General features: G+C 32.9%; 1 protein-coding gene across 1 annotated transcript in view; it reads right to left on the minus strand.

Moving 5' to 3' along the window:
* The window catches only part of LOC108578175 (mediator of RNA polymerase II transcription subunit 13), a 33,723-nt gene that overhangs the window by 2,504 nt on the left and 30,405 nt on the right, over positions 1 to 814 (minus strand). The window contains 1 exon segment of the mRNA XM_017941456.1: positions 541 to 814. Within this exon segment, the coding sequence (XP_017796945.1) occupies positions 541 to 814 (274 nt within the window).

The following is an 814-nucleotide window of genomic DNA, read 5'->3' on the forward strand; positions in this document are numbered from 1 at the left end:
ACATTTTTCGTTAAAACTTGATACTTTTTTGGAGAATTGCAGTCTTCCTATATTGTTTAGTCCCGAAAAAATCATAAAAATATATGAAACTTGTATAGAAAAATTTGAAGCAAATGAAAAATGTACACTAATAGAAAGTTTTATCTTTTCGTTATTTTTTGGCATAAATTGTGTTTTGATATCTTCAAAAGTTATTGCCGTCGATGTGTTTCGTAAAATGCGCACTGTATCCCTTCCCTCTTCGTATCGTAACGGCCGGCGACAAATCTAACACCTGTAATCGATGGCCTACCTATGATTCTACTTATGTGCAAAATTTAAAATAAATCTATTTTGACTAATTTCATATGTATTTTGAATAGAAACCTTTCACGCAAAAATTTTGATTTAGTACACTTAATTTTTATTGAAATGTTTTCTTCAGAATAACAATAAAATGTAACATTAAAAATTTTATTTTCACTATTATTATAAATGGATTTGCGATAACTGATGATTTATTGTGTTCTTTTTTTATAAATAATATTTGCAGAAACATACCTGTGTGGTGGCAGATGTAGGAAAGACGAGAATATGAGTGCAAGTAACATCTTGTGGTGTAGATAATTGGCAGTTTACCGACGCCTGACTAAACCTTTCATCGGGTGTGAACTGATCAGCCATAAGTCTAAGAGTTGAATCTGGTTCTAGTGAGACTAAACAGGCGCTAAGTACACAAGGTGCTGCTGATGGATATAAAAGGCTGCACTGGCCGCATATTTCTTTGAGATGTTTAGAGGCTTTGAGAAGGGCTTTTCTGGATAGTAACCAGCTC

Source organism: Habropoda laboriosa, unplaced genomic scaffold (genome assembly GCF_001263275.1).
Source record: "Habropoda laboriosa isolate 0110345459 unplaced genomic scaffold, ASM126327v1 scaffold1329, whole genome shotgun sequence".
NCBI classification, from domain to species: domain Eukaryota; kingdom Metazoa; phylum Arthropoda; class Insecta; order Hymenoptera; family Apidae; genus Habropoda; species Habropoda laboriosa.